This window comes from Oryzias latipes, chromosome 20 (assembly GCF_053564925.1).
Source record: "Oryzias latipes strain Hd-rR chromosome 20, Olatipes_Hd-rR_3.1".
Lineage (NCBI taxonomy): Eukaryota > Metazoa > Chordata > Actinopteri > Beloniformes > Adrianichthyidae > Oryzias > Oryzias latipes.
The window spans coordinates 22,466,692-22,486,713 of record NC_136256.1 but is presented as its reverse complement, the minus strand read 5'-3'; the positions used below and the strand labels follow the sequence as shown (position 1 = coordinate 22,486,713).

At 40.9% G+C, this 20,022-nt stretch overlaps 1 protein-coding gene across 9 annotated transcripts; it reads left to right on the top strand.

Annotated features, from left to right (window-relative positions):
- Positions 1 to 5,530: 5,530 nt before the first annotated feature.
- LOC110014564 (xin actin-binding repeat-containing protein 1) lies at positions 5,531 to 18,665 on the top strand. Of its 9 annotated transcripts, none has more exons than XM_078938253.1 (11): positions 5,590 to 5,671; positions 5,954 to 6,042; positions 7,478 to 7,606; positions 7,675 to 7,753; positions 7,855 to 8,211; positions 8,885 to 8,963; positions 10,521 to 10,666; positions 11,355 to 11,402; positions 16,596 to 16,726; positions 17,951 to 18,123; positions 18,200 to 18,665. In XM_078938253.1, the coding sequence occupies exons 1-10, from the start codon at positions 5,624 to 5,626 to the stop codon at positions 18,117 to 18,119; spliced, it is 1,275 nt and encodes a 424-aa protein (XP_078794379.1). In that variant the 5' UTR covers positions 5,590 to 5,623; the 3' UTR covers positions 18,120 to 18,123; positions 18,200 to 18,665. The 9 variants fall into 9 exon arrangements, with proteins under 9 accessions (XP_023805962.1, XP_023805963.1, XP_023805958.1 ...); XM_078938252.1 differs by having other exon boundaries at positions 5,591 to 5,671; positions 18,203 to 18,665; XM_023950194.2 differs by lacking the exon at positions 5,954 to 6,042 and having other exon boundaries at positions 5,531 to 5,671; positions 18,203 to 18,665.
- The last annotated feature ends 1,357 nt before the right edge of the window (positions 18,666 to 20,022 follow it).

The following is a 20,022-nucleotide window of genomic DNA, read 5'->3' as shown; positions in this document are numbered from 1 at the left end:
ACTGGAAACCTGATATTCCTGCTCTCGACTCACACTGATCCTACAGGGAGGGAGAGTGCGTGCTTGTGTGTGATATCGAAAGCAGTGAACATTAAGTCTCTAAAGACACAGTCTGCTCCGAATGGGTACAGTGAGTGAGCGCCTGCATGCGTGTGTGTGTGTGTACAGCACAACAATTAATCATCATGGACTAAAGGGTGTCGGTGCAGAGCTTCTTTTGGCTGCAGCTCTGACAGATATGAGCACCACATTAAAGACAAAATTTAGATGCAAACGATTAGCTTACAAAGATGTGCGTGAGATCATAAAGGGAGAGATAAACGCTTCCTTTTTGCAAGTGACTCATGCAGGAGCTGGATTTCAGCTCAGTGCAATGTCTTTTTGTGCTGCCACTGACCCAGCACTGTCATGTGAAGCTCAGGGCACCAAGCTCCAGTGCTCAGATATGCAGCCACCCCTCCGGGCAGGAGGCCAGCTTCACCCCTCGGAGTCGCCATCAAGCGACTGCCCTCCTAAGCACTACAGCTTAGAAGCTCTGCCTCCTCCGTGGTGGTCACGCGTGTGAGGCGCATACTCTCACTTGCACACAAACACATGTGCACGCTGCCCGTGTATGGCCATGCTTAGGTGGGCGGGGTTAGCTAAGACTGTCAGGGACGGGGAATGGGACGGATTAGCCGGTAGTCCCTCCCACTCAGCTGGACCAAAGCACGTTTTCTCTGGAGCCAAACACACAGCTCACACACCTGCAGAGGAGGGACACAGGGTAAACCCACAATGCACTAGTCATGCTCTCTGTCGGAGAGGGCGGGGGCCACTGTTGGGACAAATCATTGCCATGTGTCGGGGGAAGCTGACAACACGTTTCTGAACTTTCAAAATAACTAAATAAATAAAAACAATCCTGCATTATTCATAAATGAGTTGAAAAATGAAAACACAATTTCTATCAGAAAATGTCAGAAGGAAACCAGTGCATTCAAGCAAGACAACAATACTGATGTGCAAATCCTAACAACATAGTATTTAAATGAACATTTAGCAATCTAAGTTCTTCATCCTCATAGCCTGCTTGAAGATGTGAGGGATTTATCCGCTGTGGAGGTTTTTAAGAAAACATTCATGTCTTTAGCTCAGTTGCATGTCAGCATGTTTTATGGTATGTATGTTTTTTTTTTTTTATTAGAACTATTTTTACTACTGTTTTAACTATTTTTGTTAGCATTTTGAGGTGTCCTGTTACAAGAAAAATGCTTCATATATAAAGTTGATTTTGAATTTTGAAACAGAGTTAGCACTTTTATGCATGAAGTAAGATTTCTGATTTCAAATATTTGGCTTCCCTCCTGCTCTGGCTTTGATTTATCACTCAGGAATTAATATATTTGCAATTTCTCAAGCTCTTTACCTTTTCTTTTCTTTTTTAAGATTTTGCCGAGATTTAAACATCTCTAAAACGTATCAATCTTGATTTTCAAGATCATTGCTCTCATTGTTTTTTTCCTGGTTTTGCAAGATTCATCAAAACCCAGAGAGGCAGCAAATGTGCAAACTGTGACAAGTTTCAGAATCAGTTGAGACACAAAACATAACCAAGACTGAAACTAAACTGCCTTGGATACACAGATCAACCACAATATCCTTTAAAACTGTCACATAAACCTGCTTCAGACTGTTTCACTTGGGTGTTTACTGAAACTAGAAAGATTAAACAAAAAAAACAAAAAAAAAAATAGATTTAAAATGTGAATATTGTTGTCAAGAGAGGATTTCTTAACAATAAGACAAAAGGTCAAAATATTGTTCATGTGTTCACCATGTTAACGCCTTTTTTGAAGTCGGAAACAACAAAGCGCTTTTTCAACGATGAAGCTCACATTTCAGCCTCTGTGGAAACGCTGCGTTGATGAATTCTATTTAAAATTTTGAAATCTGTTGAGTCACTCTGGCGAAAACGTGTGCGACAGAAATGTGACAGACTGCGGGAAGTGAGGGAACTGCTGTCGCCCTAAATAATGCAGAAATAATGAAAGCACTGCTATTGAATGAAAAAAAGACAAAAAAGGAAATGATCAAAGCAAAACAAATGAAAATGTTCTTGCTTTTTGTTTTGTTTTTTAACATAACTGATCCTCCAAGTAAGTCTGGGATCTGAACTACAGATGGGGCTCTTTTAACTAATTGGGCGCCCTCCTGGCATCGATGTGAGCTGGCCAAGAAATGACTAATAAATAAATGAGAAATTCCTAGATGTGCCAAAGACGATTTGAGCAAATCAGCTAAGCTGTGTGGTTTCGCAGAGCAAAAGCCTGTTGTTAACAATATTTCATAACTATTGTGTTCAATTATTTACAGGGAAACACGTTTTGCTCCCACATTCATGAATGCCAAGCAAGTTTTGTGTTGTTTTTATCATTTTTTTGCTCCAAAAGCCTGAATGAGCAACAGCTACATTACCTCAATTGCATGTTGGGGAGTCTCACAGATATAACCAGCACTGTGAATCATGGGTGAACACACACCACTGCTGAGTCACATGCACACACACACACACAGTGCAAGAGGCAGTGTTTGTCATATCATCCACCTCAAAGAAGCTCATGACTTCTGAGGACGTGACTTACAAGTCTGTCACTCCCTCCCACAACCTGCCTCACATGTTCTCCAAATACCAGAATTATTGCCCTGCACATGCCGAAAAGCTCAAATCAGAACAGCTCTCTGAAGATTTTAAACCAGGGGTGGAGGTAATGGGGGACAACAAAAAGCCTTGCCCCCCCGCACATTGCATTGCACATATAAAAGTTGATCATCCGTAAATATACGTAAAAAGTGAAAAAAGTTATGGTCTTTACTTGAAATCTTCATAAATGTATCATGGATGAACCACGTTAAAACCGTGAAAGAAGTACGAATAAACCACGCAAAGAACACGTAAATCAACCTAAAAGCCAAATCTGGTCCAAAATTCGTGTGTCAGTAACATCATTTTAACGTGATATGGGCGCCGTTTGGTGGAACTTCCTTGAGAAGTCTGTAAGTGTAAACTACAGAAAATACGCATAAACTGCGTAATTCTCCACCGTCCCCAAAATTTTGAACGGCTCAAAACCAAATTCACCTAAAGACCCGTCGACGGAAACCCTCGGCTGACATCTGCGCACATCAACAAACACAAGAAACACGTATGGATTATGTATATCAGCATATATCACCAAAGACACAAATTTTATGCTTGAAAAATGTGCAAAATGAACGCAGCGGCTGTGTGACACGGCCTGAAGCATTCCAAAAATAACAAAAGCAATAGTTTGAAATGAAATAAAGAGAACAACAACAATAAAACTGTTAAAAGTTGCAGTTTTTGATCCTTTCATTTATAATGGCCTTCCACTCTGGTGTTTTGCCACCCTTCCATAGTCCCCCCACAATCATATAAAATGCTCTAGCTCTGCCCCGTTTTAAACTCTTTATGGATGTGAAGCTGATAATTCAAATTATTTTTTCACCATGACATAAACAAATATTTTTAGGAATCACTGGTCAAATTTCATTCAAATTTCCGCTCTTTCTTCTGGCAGATCCATGTAGTTTAGTAATCAAAGCACTTTTTTTATTCTATTATTTGGCTTGGAGTAGCAATGCTCTAATTCAACCCCATTGTGGTCTTGAAAATGAAAGTTGTCGATTGCAATGGTCTTTAGCGCCCCCTAGTGGTAATAAGCCTGTGCTATTCAGAAACAATGCAAGCTTTCCTCCTCCACAGTCATTTACTGAAAAGAATAATTGTCAAACAAAATCAGACAAAACTTTGGTGTCTTTTGCCGTTTTTTTTTCTGCAGTGGAGCCAAATGTGTGGATGTTTGATCCTTCATCAAGCCCCACTTCTCTCCTATGGATGGTTGGTGTTTTCAACACAGGCAAGGCCACTAAACTTCCCCTCAACAACTCAGCTCAGTACTGGGTCTTAGGGCGGCACATTGCGTATTCCCTTTCATCTCTGCAGTGCCTCCGAGACGGAGACAGGAGTTGGTTTAAAAGGATGAGGGTTGCAAGTCAGACGGAGGGGGTGTTGAATGTCTCATTTTTGCCCCTGGGGTGTGTGCTGCCGCTATTGCTCCTTCTTTGTTTGAACACTGATTAACAGAGAAAAAGACCAAAGGAAGGGAACGTTGTGTGCACAAAAGCAGGGAGGCTCCTTCCAGTGCTCCTTTGCTATTTGTGTTTAGTTGTTTAGTGTGGAAGCAGCTCCCTCCAAAACAGAAAAATTCACATTTTTCTGAAGTTTTTCTTTATGACAAATCTCCTGGGAATGTGGCCAATAAAAAAAAAACCTGCTGGTGAGTTTCACTGCCTCCACGTGGCAAAACAATTAAAAAGCGTCGTTAAACCCTAATTTTTTTTAGACTAATGAGCAAAATAGAATAATGAATAAAATAATACTTCTATGGATTACCATTGGTGTTACAAGAAAAAAACACCCTTGAAGACACGCTGGAATATCTGCAGAGCTAAACTTCTTCAAAAATAGTCTTATTTTTAGAAACCCTCAGAGAAATAGAAAGAAGAAGTGTGATGCAAAGGGAAGCTCCTTTAACCTTTCTTTCTGTTTCCCGTAATGTGTTCCAGATTGTTATTATAAGTGACAACAGCTCACTTTGTAGCCAAAAATACTATTTTGAGCACAAAAATTTCTAAAAGTGCTGATGCTGCTGCTATGCCTCACGGCCGCTGTTTTCCTATCTTAGCTGGCGAGTATAAATGTCATTTTTCAGATTAAACTTTGGCTCCTGAAAACTCTGAGAGCATAAAAATAACACATACAAGTGTCCTGGCAGTTAAGCCAGACTTCTTAACTAAAATTTGACTCTACATTTACGGTTAATTAGCGTTTGTCTTTTTAGAAAAGATCCAAAATAACTGAATCCAATCATTTTCGAAGGTTAGTCATTAACTAAAGAGGTTTCTAACAAAATTTTAAAAATCAGCATGTTTTTGTAGGCAATTTAGACACAGTTTAACGAAGATACTACAGTGCAAACTTTGAACATCTACACTAAAAATGAGCTTCTGTCAACCGTTTTATATGAAATTGTAAATCTGTAACTGGCATGCCTGTTAATCAGTATCAAGCTAAAACTGAGCGTGCAAAAACCCTCTCCAAGCACTGAAGTGGCATGCTATTGAACTCATTACACACTTTGACTGTGCTTTACTCTTTGCTCCAGTGTCTATATTGAACCAAAGTGCTACAGTGACCAGCCTGCACTCAGGATCAATGAATTTAATCTCATTTTGTCTTAATGGATGGTTATCTCCTGCACAAAGATTGAGTAATTACCTTTGAGGTTTGACCTCAAATCAAATGATTCTCTTTCAAACTGAACAACCACAAAACACAATAATCATTGCAGACATATTACAATCAAAAGTCTGGACTCTGCTGCATAGAAATCTTTTGATTTGTCCCCTTTTAGATCCATTAATAATGCAAGATGTCTTACGAACCAGAATGTAGGATTTATGGGCTCTCCTGTTGTTTGGCACCTATAAAAGCCTTTGAAACAATGGGCTGTAATGAGGAAGAAGAGGGACTTTGCTCACCCAGTGCGCAGACCTTGTGATGCTGCGGAAGTACCTTTGCTTATCACAGCAACCAGACACTGACCAGGTAACTTCTCTATGCAAAATCTGCTTTAATTCTAACAGAATCTCGCGCTATGCAGCCTAACAGCATGATATCATGTTTAGTTAGTGGTGTTTATAATGTAGATTGGCGAAAATTAAGATTACATTTTGCTAAAGGTTGTAAAATGAAAGAAAAAGACGCAGGAATCATACGAAACTGAACGCTGGCCAAATGTTTCTTTTGTCTGTTATCATGTTTGGTGATTGTTATTTCCTATAAACTCTTGTTTTGTTTTGTTTTTTTTTAACTTGTCCTGTCCAACAGCTAGGCAGACAGATGAGAGCTGAGGGCCTCTTGGGTTGGACATATTTTACTTTAACAAGAGGGGTTATTAATCTTCAGACAAACCAAAGGTATGTCTGAATAAACCCCTTTTGTAATTGAGGCCAAACTTTATTAATTTCAAACATGTCTGAAAATCTTTGGTGTTGGACCGGACGGAAAAGGAAAGAGGGGAAGAAGAAAGAGGGACGTTAGAGAGAGGGGGGGTAGGGGGTGATAATAGGAGGGGAAGGGGGATAAGACCATGAAGCAGCATAAAGCAACAAGTTTACTGGTTGTTAATCATTATGGTAAGGTTCAAATGTAAAAAAAAAACAAAAAAAAAAGGGCGGAGCCTGTCCACACACACACTCAAATGTTATAAACACACCTGTTAGTTGCAAAAATGTCCACCTGTCGACATGTACACAAAACAGATAGTGTTCACACGCATACTTATGCCTTAAAACCAACTAGTGTGAAATATTTCAGTCATTCAGTCTGTTGAGCTGACACCTGTGCTCAGGTGAGTGTTTATGTTCTTCTAAAATGGATGGTGGAACGTGAAAAGAAGGAGGGAGAGTGCCCAGCCATCCCCACCCCAAGACCCCCACCGCACCAGCAGCGGCAGCCGGATTCCCCCCAACACCACACGGGAACCGGCAGGGAACAACCGCCGCCCGGGCGACCAAGCCCGCCACCCAGGCCAGGGCCAGCAGGGCCGCCGCAAGGCCCCCAGAGCCAGAGAGCAGGGAGGCACGGAGGGAAAGAGGGCGCCGCCCCAGCCCAACCAGGAGAGCAGCCCCCCCGCCGCGCCGGGAGAACCCAACGCAGGGCCCCACCGGAGAAGGACGCCCACAGCCCCAGACGAGCACCCCACCACCACCCAGGAGTTCCGGGCATCCCCCCGCCCCAACCCCAGGTACGGGCCAGGACCCCCCAAGGGAGACCCACTCCGCACTCCAGGCAGCCATCCGCCCGGCCAACGGTTGGTCCAGGGAGGAGCGAGGCAGGGGCCCGCCGCCCCCGCCCAGGAGGGGGGAACCCCGGGGAAAAAAGAGGGCCCACAAGGGGTGTTGTAAATATGGCCCGACCAGGCTCGGCCACAGTTGGAAATTTGGCGGGGCCCAGCACTCAGGAGCAAGGACCAGAACCCACCCCCCAGGGACACGAACACCCCCGGCTCAGATGTAATGTGAACCCCCCCACCGCGCGGAGAGAGCACCGCCGGGCCCAGGAAGCCAGCACCCCGGGGACACAGCCGCCGTTGCAAAGGGGCCCGTACCCCCCACCAGGGAAGAGGCAGGGGACAGATGGTCCTAGGTCCCACCTTCCTTGCAAAATGTGTGTGCGTGTATGTGTGTTTGAGAGAGTGTGTGTGTGCATGTGTGTGTGTTTATGTTGGGATGTATATATTGAGGGGGGAGGGGTGTGTGTACTAAGGGGGGTGCGGTTAAAATTGGCGGGTAGGGCACTAAGGGGACGTCTCCTGATTACTCACACTCTTGTTTTATGCTGTAATCTCAGCATGGATTGGAAGAATGACCTGAGACGAACCCAATCTATGAGGAGCATCCCCTCCTCCAGTGATAAACCCACCAGGACTGACACAGGACTGCGGGACAAGCTGGCGTCTGTGTCTGAGCTGGTGGCCAGGTAGGTCAACCTGCGACACAAAAACAAAAATCCAACATTTATTCAGTGTGAGCAAATGTTTCACACAGGTATCAAACCTCAGTGAGGGCAAGTTCAGGAATCAAAGCAACTTCAAGACACAGCACCCCAGGAGCGACAAAGCCGAAAGTAAGAGAGGCGACCACACCTTCAAGGTGTTTATAGATGGGACCAAATCCCCTTCATTCATGCATGCACCGTCTTCCCATTTTGTTTTTATTTGTTTTTAGGGGATACCATCTCCACAACTAAGCAGAGAAACCAGCTTGGAGTTTCTGCTGAGGAGAAACGAGGAGAGAAAACCAAGTGGAGCCCAGCCCAGTTTGACCCGCAGTAAATCCGTGGGAAGCCTTCAAAACAGCAGCGGCTCCATTGAGGCCCTGAAGGCTGTGTTTGAACCCAAGGGAGCTGCAAAAACCAGAGCAAGGAGCAGTTTCCCTCCTGCAAGCGCCACGCCAAATGGCATGGCGGAGACGCCAGTGATGAATGGAGAGGCCGAGGACATGGTGAGCCCTACAGAGGGGAAGAAACTACTCACTGAAAACCACCTCAAATATGATGCAAAAGAACATCATGAGACCGAGAAGGTAAAAAAATATATATTTCATTAGCTCTGAAGTACATTTTGTCTATACACCTTTTGAGGAGAAATCTGAGGTTTAGCATGTTTTTAGACAGATATTTGTAGTTTTAAGAATGTTTCAAAGTTTTCACAAACCTATTAGTGGCATATTTTCACTTACATTCATTCAAATCCATGAGATACACATGTTTAAGGTTACTTGAACCACACTTGTGGTATAAGTTTTGACTAGATTTTAGACAAAGTCAAAACATTTTGCCGCTTTTTTGGGATCAGCCCCAGTCTGGGATGTTTCTGTCTGACCTCCACAGCTCAGTTATTTAGGTCAGAGCCACCTTATGCTTAAGGCCTAACATTCAAAAAAATGAGCTCAGCCTTTTTGATCAAAGTCAAAGAAAGCACATTACTTTTGCTCTTTAATTAACTCAGTTTATCTAATTTATTTAGTCCTTTGTAATTTTTATTTTTCATCTAAAAATGATCAATTTATAGTTTTCTTTGTGATCTAGCTAAGAGTCTTTTTCTTGTACAAATGTGGCTGTCTGTCTAAAATCAAAAGTTTGACAAAGCTCCCAAAAGATTGTATCATGAATTCCATTTCTACTGAAACACTGAGCCCCGAAATACAGCATCACATGGAAAGACAGTCGGCAGCTGTTTGTCATCTTTCTGCTCAGGTGGGGAGTCAGACCCAGGCAGAGAAGAGGAGGACCATAGGGGGGATTGATTTTGAAAAAATGGCAGTTTCTCAAGCTGGTGAGTTTGACACAACAGCAGATCAGTGGCATTCACCAAAGGCTGCTTTATAGTGAAGCTCCATCTCCAGCACAGAAAAGCTGGGAAATGAACTAAAGGAGCATGGGGTAGTTTTTTTTTTTTTTTTTCTGATGTTGAAAGTGCACATTTATATTGATTTAAAAGATAAATGTTTTAAATTTTGTTGAATAATCAACACTTCAGTGATAAAGTGATAAAATACAAAGTGAAAAAGGCACAGAGGGATTTCTCCCATTCCCAAATTTAGGTCACAATCCGGTTAGCAAAGCAAACAAATGCTGCACAGAAGGCCCAAAAGGAGGAAGTAATGCGTGTAAATATCCTCAAACATCAGTGTCTTTAACTATTCAGCACTGTATTCCTTAAAACCATGAAAAGAAGATGGATCCGCGCAGGTTCTGTTCCTCATGAATGAAAGCGGAAGACAGGACATAAGAGCTTGGTGACTGTGCACAGAGCTGTGATTGACTCAGCCTGGTGTGGGCACTGAAAGCCACTTCAGAGTGGGACAGAAATAGCAGCCATGCTACAATCCCTGCAAAAGAGGAGCAGGCGGGGGGGGGGTTAAAGGGTCAACTGTCTCTGGGGCACCGATGAGGCAGAAAGACGGAGTAGCCAAGACGCTCAGAGGGAACCAAACAAACTGAAAATTGGACTTATTTCACAAGAACGTGAGGATACTAGAAATGCAGGGGGTAAGAGATCGGGAATAATTCATCATCGGTGAGTAGAGATTTGCATTTTGAATGAGACTGTGTGTAAGAAACTGCATTTATTCATGAAAGCCTGCATACTCTCTGAAACCTACAGTGTTTTGTACAAAATGTAGTGTAAATGTTTAATTTACAATGACTGATAGTTTCTACAGACGTGTAAAAACGGAGAAATATTTCTTGAAAGTTTTAAAACATTTTTCTCTGATGGTGTCAGAATTAGATTCAGATGTGCCTTCTTCAAATTGCTGCATTTTTTTCTCATTTACAACAGTTTCATGGCTTTAATTATGCAAATAATTTTAAGATCCTCGTCTATTTACCTTGGCTGTTCTTTGCTTAGTCAACTGTAGCTGTAGGGACTTGTGTGCTCTTTAATTGTCAGTATGTGTCAGTGGACTCGGGTATCTTTCCTGCTGCTTCACAAGCACACATTTATAACTCAACCACATGACAACTGTTAAAAGCACCTCAGGACGTGCTATTACTAGAAATGCAAATTGATACCTTTGCACAAAAGGTTTAGTGACGAGGATCTAAGACTTTAACAAAAACGCTCTTTAAAGACTGATGGCTTTTTCACTAGATTTCAGTGTTTATTAAAACAATTCCTCAGCTTGTAAAGAGACTAACATAAGGAATATATATCATTAAAGGTGTTTTAAAATGTTGAAAGTGATGCAGTGCACATGCAGAAACAGTGAATTTGTGGCCTGAGATTGAAAGGATTGAAATATACAGTTTTATTTTACTAAACTCCAATTAACACACATAGAACTATCAGATTTAAAGTGTGTAGTTTATCGATTTGTTGTCTTTGCAGAGGAAAAGAGGAAACTATTTGCAGAGCAGAGAGATAACACCGTTATCCATACCAAGGACATCGTGTCAGTCTCAGTCAGAGCCATTTCTGCACTTTATATGTCTAAAGTGGCAACTCAGGACTCGGCACGCAAACTTTCCAAACTGGTAACCACGAAACCTACTCATTTTTATATTTTTTACTTTTTTCATTTTACAACGATTAATAATTTAAGTTAGGTTTTGGTTTTTACAGCTAAAAAGTGTGATTACAATTCTAAGAAATGTATATATATATATAAATATATATATATATATATTCCACTCAGTAAAATGTAAAATATATATATATAAATATTCAATATGAATTTAATTTAGCCACCTTAAAGTGCAGACCACACAACACTTTTTAGTAAACCTAATGCAATGATCCATAATTCGTCTTCAATGAGCCAAAAATGACTCACCATAAATCAAACTTAACAATGACAAGGAAAAATGCCATCTCATTTAGGATCATGCATCATGTAAATATTACAAAAATGATAAAGACGGGAAATGTATGAGATCTAATGGAGCGTCTTTCTGGTAATGAGTTTAATGTGGATTTAATTGGACGTGGTGATCAAAAAAGATATCCAGATAGGCTCACAGAAGTGCATCACAGGATTGAGCTATTCTAGTAGGACTTAATTGTATTTTTGTCAGATGTAACTGTAAGAAATTTGCAAAAGTGGGTTAAAAATTTGAATGAATCTCTAGATTTTCCACAGGCATTCAACATTTACAACAGCATTTCAAAACGGCATGCTGCTGTGCAATGCTGTGAAGCTAAAACCCCCTGTTTTTCATGCAGGAACAGCAGCAGACATTTTCCTCTGAAAAAAGAGCCAAACTAACCAAGGTAAGGCAGAATGCTCCTGGATTTTTGCATGAAGATGTTATTGTTGGAACTCTTCCATGCTATTTTGGTCTGCATTGTTACATCACGCCTAACAAAAACCAAAATAAGTGCAACAAAAGTGCTTTTGTAAAACAGGTATTAATTTGCATTTGTGGAATAAAATCTCCATAAAAGGCCTACATAACTAAAAGAGGTTGTAGTTGCTGCTCAGCTTCAGCTTCAGCTTCAGGAGTTCAGCTAACCCATTCACACCTGGATTGTGGAAGTCTTCAGGCATGTTTTGGCTCTTGTAAGTGTGTCCACTCTGGAGCATGGTTTTTATTGAACGGTCAGAAGAGAAGAAAACATTAAAAGCAATGCTTTGTTCTTCTAAGATGGAAGAAGACTCCCAAAAAAGCCAAGATGACTACCACCAAGCAGAGGCGGAGGACCTTACTGAAGCATCCTCTGAGCATTTACAGCACTCCCAACTTTCCAGGGAAATGTTGTACAAACAACGGCAGAAATGTGAGCTGAGAAGGCTCCTGAAGCACACTCACCCAGAGCTGAAGATGCTTGATAATATTGTGGATGAGGAGTTTGCTGAGGTTTTGAGCTCAGAGAAGGTGGCAGCTGGTGAAACTGGATATGAGGGAGAGGTCCTTTCAAGACGCCTGATATTTGAGAACCGTGCACTCAGTGACAAAGCATTTCCTTCCACCCCCAAGATCCAGATGGCTCAGGGAGGGGTGGAAAGATGTGATTTTAACAAAGCAATGGCCGTTTTAAAGGAACCAAAGGAGCTACAAATTGAGAGAGTAGAAGAGGCCCTGGAAGACGATAAATCATCTAATGCAAATCTAAGCCGAAAAACAGACAGTGAGGAAGAGCTGAAAAGGAAAGATGTTCAAGCCTCTAGAAGGATATTTGAGAATCAGTCCAAAAGTATATCTAGGTCAAACCAAGATCGGCCTCAGGGGAAAGTTTCTATGTTTAGAGACGAGGGAAGTATACTTGAGAAGCAAAACAAGCAGTCTGAACGCAAAGAGAGGGAACACAGCAGTGACAAAAGTAGCAGCAAAAACATAGAAGTACAGCTTCAGGTGTCGAGTAATGATGCAGTCTCTCAAAGAACAGGCCTCTCTAGTAGTGAAGTGGTGTGTAGTGGTGCAACACTCAGTGAGCAAGAGAGTATTTCTGATCCTGGAAACCACGGGAAGATGATAAAAACAAGTGCTGTTCTTTTTTCAAACAACCCATTCATCTCAGGAAACATTGAAAAGGAGAAATCCTTTGAGCGAGAACCAGAAAGTCTGAATCACGAGAGCGTAGCAGCAGACGACAGGCTGATCGTCAATGTCAAGAACAGAACCAATCTGTTTGAATCAATGCCGTTTGACAAGATCAGACACCAAAACAAGGAGGATGCTGAGACTCTGGTGGAGAACATTAAAGAAACTCTGAGTTTCCTTTACCATATAAAAGCCATACACTCATCTGGCGCCATTATTGAGGTGAACGAAACAATGAAGGCCAAAAGAGCTAAATTCCTATTATTAGATAGTGGACCTCAGATCAACTACAATGACGTGACGGAAGGTGGTGCCCAAAACCTCATCCTTCAACTGCTACCACGAACTAACCTGAAGCCTCAGATTACTTACCTAAAGGAGGATAGCGAGGGATGCATGCAGACCATGGCGGTGGATGTTCCTCACCATCAGCATCAGTTCTGTGCTAACAAAGACACAGAGTTCAAAACTGCCAACGTGGTTCAGCTTGTTGAGGACATCCTCAATCAAGACAACTCTCTGAGGAAAGGATTAATCATTCAGGAAAATGTAAGCAACTTTACAGAAGTTATTCTTTACTCCCTCTACAAATACTTTGACGAGCAAGATGTGAAGAGTTACAGCCCTCCACAAGCGGTAGGGTCAGACAAAGAGAGCATGGAAACCATTGATGCCCCCCAAGAAACATTTAGAGATGCTGAGTTAGACAGGTATGGAGTAAAGGGGAATGTAAAACTGTTCAAGGATTGCATCGAAAAGGGTGACTTTGAGTATTTGAAAACTCTTCAGGCTGAGTCTGCTGGTCAGCAAGAAGAATGTTCTGAAAACCAGAAGCTAGCAGGAGATGATAGAGATCAGACTGGACCAGGAGGAGAACAGGCTGTTGAAAGTAACACAGAATGGGTCCCAGTGGATATTAAGAGACTAAAAAGCATTTTTTCTAAAGACAAAACCAATATTCAGGACACTAATTTTCAATCTTCCTATGTTTCTAATTTATCATTTGCAAAAATTCAATCTTGTACAGAATCCAACACTGAAGACGATGGAAACCTTGCACAAGAGGAACCATGTCACTCAGTTGTGCCACAGTTTATAGAGCAGGTTGATGACAATGTCCATCCAGCTAAAGAGGTAGAGACCACTTACCAGGTTTCCACTCTCCAGGCTGCCATGTATGACCTCCAACAGGCCACACATGAAGCCAAATTGTTATATCAATCTCTGCAAGAAACACAAAAAATCCCATTTATCTCCAATAAAGCAGATGTGGAGCCTTTAGGCAGAGAAGCTAATTTACCTCGAGATGTAGGGCAAAAAGTGGAGTCGTGTACTGAAGCAGGCTCCCCTGAATGCTTACCAGCATCAAACATTATCACAGGACAAGATGAAATGACAGAGACAGGACACGAAGACAAAAAGTTGGAAAATGTGCAAATCTGTGAGGCTAGAAATGAAAAGGATCACGACAACGATGTGATCCTAAAACAAGATTTTCAAGCTGGCATGGCCTTAGCAAGCAGTTCACGGGTGTCACCTGCACTGGACGAGGAACAGGAAGGTGGTCTTCAGGGAAAAATGCAAGCAGCGTTGGAATCCTTGGAAAGGTCCAACATTAATGTCACGAGAGGAGATTTTAGGGCAGCCATGATTTACAGAAGCTCTTACAAACCTAGTCAAGGAAAACCGCAAAAACTGTCCAATCAAAAGCCAGAAAATGAAAAAGTAAGTAATGTGACTGATTCTAAATTAGCTCAACCACCACTAAGTCAAGAAGGGTTAGTAGACAACTCCCCACATGGCACTGAATACAAAATTAAAGGACAAACAAATGCTGCCTCAAGAAAATCTGAAAGATCCACTGGTCCAAAACCAACCATCCCGCCCAAACCTGAACACTTTAAGGTCAAGCAGGATCAGTCAATTGCCTTAAAGAAGCCTGAAGAAACCCAAACTAAAAATGTAAGAAGCAAAGAACCAATGTTTCAATCTCCTCAACCACCAGAGATGTTAGTTTTAGATCAAAATAAACAATGTAAACCAAATGAAAGATCAACGGAACATCAAAGCCATGAGGATAATAATAAATCTGTGGAGATGTTACTACAAACCAAAGGAGATCATGTTCAAAGTTCAGCTATCACTTTAGAAAGCAACCAAACAGATAATTCTAGTACAACTGGACAACCAGAGGTGAGTGCAGCAGTGGAAAGGCATGGTTCCAAGAATGCAACAGGAAGAGATAACAGGAATAAAACTGATAAAAACCAGGCAGATTTAAAGGAGTCAATTCAAGATTTAGGTGAGAAAAAGGACCTTTCCATGAGGACTGCTCCACCAAAACCCATAAGACTCAAAATATTACAGAATGAGGATAAAACAAGAAAACACAAAGTTAGCAATGCAGATGACAACTCAAAGCCAGTGCAAAGTTATGTGGACCCACCCTCTGACACTTGTAGACTGACAGAAATAAGGAAAGACAAGCAGGAGAAGGAGATGAAGCAAGAAGACAACATTGAAACTAGAGAAAAGACAGAAGAAATCCAAATGGAGGAGGACTGCCATGAAAGGCTCTCCATCCACATGGATAAGATCGTCAGAGAGAACATAACAGCTGCCATGGAAATTTGTGACAACTTGCAAAAGCAAGAGCAGCTGCAGAGCATCCTCAGCCGGGTTGAAGAAATAGAAAAGGACACAAGCGAGGTCGATGTCAAGATCCTGAGGAGAGCATTCGAGAATGTCCCTGACTGGGCTGTGAGGTCTGACAAAAGAACAGAAAAAAACAGAGACACCGAGAACAAAGGCAAAAAGTCGCCCATACCGCAGGAGAAAACTGACAGCACTTCCCCAATGGCACATGTTTATGGCGATCTTGAGCGAGCTAGTGCAGAAATCATTCATCTAAAAGAGCAGACGATTGCAAGACTTTTGGACATAGAAGACGCCATCAGGAAGGCACTTTACTCAGTGTCCACCCTAAAATCTGACTCAGACATTGCAAGTTTGTCGTATCTTTTAAAGGAATCTTTTGGGCAAAAAGCATCTCCTGCTGGTAATATCACTCAAATTACCATTCACCCAGGCAGCATGGAGCCACAGGGAGCACAAGAAAGTTGCATCACCAGAGAAATCCCAGCTGCCACAGAAACCGCCTCTGCATCCCAACAACCAAGTCTTCCATCTACACCTTCACACATCGCTATTCAGTCAGAAGCTACAAAGTCGGAGCCACAGAAAACCAGAATGTGCCCCACCTGTCAGCAGAATGCAAAAGAGGAGAAATTTCAAACAACAAAGACGCTAATGTGCAACAGCCCCACACAGGGCAAAAGAATGAACAGCATTCAAAGTGGGCAAAAACCTGAAATGCTAATCTCTGATCGAGAGGTCAGTGTGCTGGAAGTGCAAACTGATAGTGACGGGAATGGCATCACTGGAAGACCAAAAGAAAATCAGGAAAAAATGGATGGCTCAGGAAACCGCTGTTACTCCTCCAAAATTGTCATGGCTACTGAGCCAGAAACCATAAAAGCCACAAGTAAGGCAGTTTTCAGTCCATCCAAGCAAGAAGTTTCCACCTATCCTGAATTTCAGCTGCCAGTCAGCCAGATCACTACCTTTAAACCCAAGTAACAACTTCTATCTGCAGTGTTTTGCATATTTATACAGTACTCAAGTGTTTAATAAACTGGTGTTTTATTCATGTATTATTATTCATGTTATGTAACATCTCCCAGATTTATTGGCAGAATCTTACTTAATTGTATTCTTTAAATATGACTTAAATCTATTTATTTTAAAAATGATTTTATTGTTTCCAATGTCTTTGATTTGTGTGTTTTTGGAGTAAAAAAAAAGATCTCCCCCCCCCCATTTCATCTCATCTTATTCATTGTCTTGTTCTTTTCCTTATCAGTTCCAATTGGCCTCTCATGAGATGTGCTCTGCCTGTCAGAAACCCGTTTATCAGATGGAAAAAATCACTGCGGACAAATATATTTTCCACAAAACCTGCTTCTGCTGTAAAAAGTGCAAGAAAAAACTAAGGTGGGATAAAACTAGATTCAGGAAATCTTTACACAAATCAGTGAAATTCTGATTTTGCAAATGTGTATGATTTAGGGTTAATCATTTGTTAATTAAGGCCTTTATTATCTGTTTTTTGCAAAACAATATTGCAATCTATAAAAATGAATTACAACTTTTTCAAAAAAAATTGCTGGACACAATAATCACCAAATCTGAAATACATTTACAATTTACAATTTTTTTTAAACTATATGAATATAGTGATGACTTGATTTTTTTTTAAACAGCTCACATATTATGTTGTTCTACTCATATCCCCCAAACCATTTCATGGTTTGAATAGAGTGTGCTATTCTATGAAACACCTCAAATGATTTATGAAATAAATCTGTGTTTATAATCTTCTTTTAAGAGAAGGTCAGCAACTTTATTAAAATAAAATAAAAGATTTTATAGGATTTTATTACTTACACTTCAACACAGAAAGTAATATACAAGAGGAAAGGACTTTAAATTAAATAAAGAATAAAAACTTAGCTTTGACATATCATCCGTGGTTAAACTCAGTTTTGGTGATTTGAAATTATTAAGGTTAGATGTGTTTTTGTTAAGCTGTAAAAGTCTCTTCAAAAGCAACCAACCAGCTGTTAAGTGTAAACAGATATTTTCGAAATTGATTTTAAATCAAGAAAGTAGCAATTTTCAATATTAATGGCAAAGTTACCAAAAAGAGTTTTCAGACACATTTCATGTTTTTACAGATAAGAAATTCTGCTTCCTTCAACTACAAACTTACTTTTCACTTTCATTTACTTAAAGAATGGGAATCCTCCTATATAAATAGGAATATATTACGGAATCACGCAAACGTTTCTTTTAAGAACAAAGTTACCCTTTAACGATACCTTTCATTAAGCTAAAATGTTCCCTGCTGAGCTTGCAGGTTCACATTGTTAATAGACAGCTCACATATTTAAGATGGATCCTCTGATTTGCAACTTTAAGGAACAGAACGGTGTATTATTAGCATGTCCTCCTGGTATTTTCTTACAGACACCTTTGATTTTTACTCATAATATAATAAATGGATCAAAAAGAATGATCTAACATACATTTGCACTATCTCCAATCAATGTATTGATTTCAACAGAAGCTATTCTATCTGAGAAATGTGAAGCATCAAATCGACCTGAAAGTTGTGGTTCTTTCCAAATAAAGTGTTTCTGACATCCTCGTTTGTAGCATGTACAGTTTCGCTCCCTTAAATGGAGAATTCTACTGCATTTTTCACTACCAACAACTGTTCAAAGAAAAGGGGAATTACGATGAAGGCTTTGGACACACTCAGCACAAAACCCGCTGGACTTTGAGGAACGGAGCCATCGGAGTCCCGGATGAATCTGAGGCATAGAAACGTGAGTAAAGGCAATAATATTGTAACCTTTACCTTCACATTTGTGACTGCATGCTGAGTTTCATTGTTGTCCTCAGCAGATGAGGCGATTGGGATCAGGAAGACACTCGCATCGTCCTGTCCAATTTCTGCTTTTGTCTTTTCATAATTAATGCTCAACTATTTCATTACAGCTAAGTCCCAGGAACTTTTAAGAACTGTAAAGCTTACACATTTAATCTTCACATTTTGTGCGTTTAAACAAATAAGGTGTACTTCTGTTGGTTTCAATTTCATATGACTCCAACACCCAAAATATTTTTTTTAGGTTTATTTTAACCAGTATGAAAAAAATATGAATCTGAATATAAATGTTTTTTATTGGGAATTTTAGGAAATGTTTTTTTTTTTTGATGTTATATCTTAAATTCAATGAAAAATAAAAATGCATGCAAAGCTTTATTTGTCCCAAATCCAGGAAATCTGTGGAGGGATGAGGCAACACTGTGAAATTTGACTGAGGACTATAAGAAAATAAAATAAAAAGCAAGTTTGACCAAATAACGTTTTTCGTTTTTTTTGTCCAAATTGTATTAAAGTCGGTCAGAAGAAGAATTCTACATGTTTCACAGTTTTAAACTAACAAAGTTAAAGGAATGAGTTAAGTAAACAAGTTCCACTTCACTTCTTTTTTTTTTTTTACACAACTGTAATGATCTTTTGTGGAGACATCTTATGCTTCAGTCACAACTGCCTTTATGAATAGATACAGGCTGTCTGCGAGTGAAAAATGAGCAAACCTGTACAAAAAAGAGTCGTGGAGCCTGTAGAGAGAAAGTGTTCATTTTTTCTACAGGCATGCTGTGGACGACAGGTCGTAGTGAATGCCTAACAGTAAAGGTGAGACGTAGGTACAAATTATTCATTGTTTCAACCCCCGCAAACCCTTGCACAGAGAGTCGGTTAATGCTGTTCAAGTGCTAAGTGTGCACTCCTTGTGCGCAGGATGACTGTTAGAAATGAGGATATTAGACAATCAGAGCACAGTTTGCGTGGTCATCTCACAGGTGTCCCAAGGGCACTAACGGATCTCCTGTGCATTAAAGGGTTATGATAAGCAGCTACTACTTGCACCTTATGAACGACTACACTGTGGGGTAAGAACAGTGTACAACAGCATCCCCTGTACGTCATGAGTGCATGTAACTTCCATTGTCCTTACAAATACTTCCAGATAAAATTACCACGCAGATGACTAAGGCACGTTCCATTTTCCCTTATGGTGAGCGCACGAGCCAGAAAGGGAACCATAAAACACACCTGCTCTCCTCTTAGGATGCGGCTGCTCCTCTTCAATCCTAGAACAGCTACACACGTCACTTTCGCTGGGTGGTTTTTACCCGAAATAATACACCCAACAAAAAGTATTCATTTTTCATTCATCTTCTTGACCGTTTATTCCCTTTCGGGGTCACGGGGTTGCCGGAGCCTATCCCGGCCACTTGGGCGTAGGCAAGGGATACCCTGGACTGGTTGCGAGTCTGTCACAGGGTAGAATATCCTCAATCACACATCCATTCACTCTCACACTCACACCTATGGACAATTTAGAGTTGCCAATCAACCTATGTAGCATGTTTTTGGACAGCGGGAGGAAGCCGGAGATCCCGGAGAAAACCCACGCATGCACGGGGAGAACATGCAAACTCCACACAGAAAGGTCCCCCATTGATGTAGTTTTTCATGTCCCCCAGCCGGGACTTGAACTGGGGGCCTTCTTGCTGTGAGGCAAGAGCGCTAACCACTGCGCCACCGTGCAGCCCAATCCCCGATCAAAACATGAAAACACATGATAAAATAGAGTGGTTTTCTTTCCAACTGGGACATGTGTAACAAAATGAAAAAGAAAAACTTAGGAATT